Source organism: Bison bison, unplaced genomic scaffold (genome assembly GCF_000754665.1).
Source record: "Bison bison bison isolate TAMUID 2011002044 unplaced genomic scaffold, Bison_UMD1.0 scf7180017864375, whole genome shotgun sequence".
Lineage (NCBI taxonomy): Eukaryota > Metazoa > Chordata > Mammalia > Artiodactyla > Bovidae > Bison > Bison bison.
In genome coordinates, this window is record NW_011494947.1 from 6,315,417 (window position 1) to 6,316,699 (window position 1,283).

The window sequence follows — 1,283 nt, forward strand, 5'->3', positions numbered from 1 at the left end:
TTTTGGAAGAAAAAGATTCAAGCTATCTCCCAATTGTTGAAACCTTAACCTGCCCCTCAATGCCTGCTACACTTTTTAATTTCTTGTACTTTTAAACACATACAGTATGATCAGTACAGTGTCTGACACACAATTTAACACTCAATAAGCATTAGATATTAAGAATTACAAAGCACATAACTGCTATAAATGAAGTGTAACCTTTAAAAATAGTGAATCACTATATTATTGTACACCGGTTACTTAAAAACACTGTATATCTACTATACTTCGATTTTTTTAAGTAAAAAAATTAAAGCTTACAAAACAGTAATTATAATTCTTTTCCTTTCTCCTTATTCATTTTCCTCTCCAATACTCACTGTCATTAAACGAGATCTGATGTCAATCTGACCTCATTTTTCATGGTCAAGATTGAGACCGCTTAAGATCTTTCTCAATGTAGTCCAATCTTATAGTTTAGCAGATCATTTTTTCCTACATTTAGTCAAACATCTTGTTTCAGAGGTTCTCCTCCCCTCCAATTTAAACCTTGTATCTCAACCTTTCCCAAGTCACTACAAAACAACTCCACTCACTTATCCTATTGTCTCAAACCTGTTTGATCATTCAACAAGCAATGGCTGCGCACCTACAAAGTGCTCCGCACTGTAAATTTTGTGATCAATAATCTGGGCTCTTCCCAGGGCTCAGTCTACTGGGGAATGAAAACGTGATCACTAATGACAACGACACAACCAAGTAAATGCTGTAATTCCCGCAGGTCCGAGGCTCTTGACCATGCCCGCAACAAGCCAGGAGGCTGGAAGGGGTAGCGGGAAGGAGACCAAGGCATTAGATGAAGGGGCCGAAGGATGAGCGAAAAACCTAACGATGGAAAGGGATGAATAAGGCGTCGTCGTGGGTGGACTGAAGGAAGGGATGAAAACGCGCGCCAAGTCAGGGAGAGCGAGCGAAATGCGAATAGTCGGGTGCGGAATGAACGATAAATCGGACTCTAAAGGCTGGTGGGCTTGCGAAAGAAAGTGCGTTCGTCTCACTCACTTCTGCCGCAAGCTCTCCTCCCTCTCCTTGTCCAGGAGGCTAGGCCACGGCTTGTCGCTCCCGTAGGGGCGTGAGTAGCCGCCATAATAGGCGGACGAGGAGGCAGAAGCGAAAGGGGCGCCGCGCGGTGCGGAGGGCCGCTCTCGAGAGCGTGACCGCGAGCGCGAACGGTAGGACTGGTTTCGGGAGCCTTGGCTGGGGCCACTCAGCTGATGGCTGAGGCCATTCCGGGCCCCGGA

General features: G+C 45.7%; 1 protein-coding gene across 1 annotated transcript in view; it reads right to left on the bottom strand.

Annotated features, from left to right (window-relative positions):
- The window catches only part of NKAP (NFKB activating protein), a gene marked incomplete at its 5' end in the record, with an annotated part of 18,578 nt that extends 17,295 nt beyond the window's left edge, over positions 1-1,283 (bottom strand). Inside the window, 2 exon segments of the mRNA XM_010856973.1 lie at positions 507-557; positions 1,018-1,283. Coding sequence (XP_010855275.1) covers positions 507-557; positions 1,018-1,283 — 317 coding nt within the window.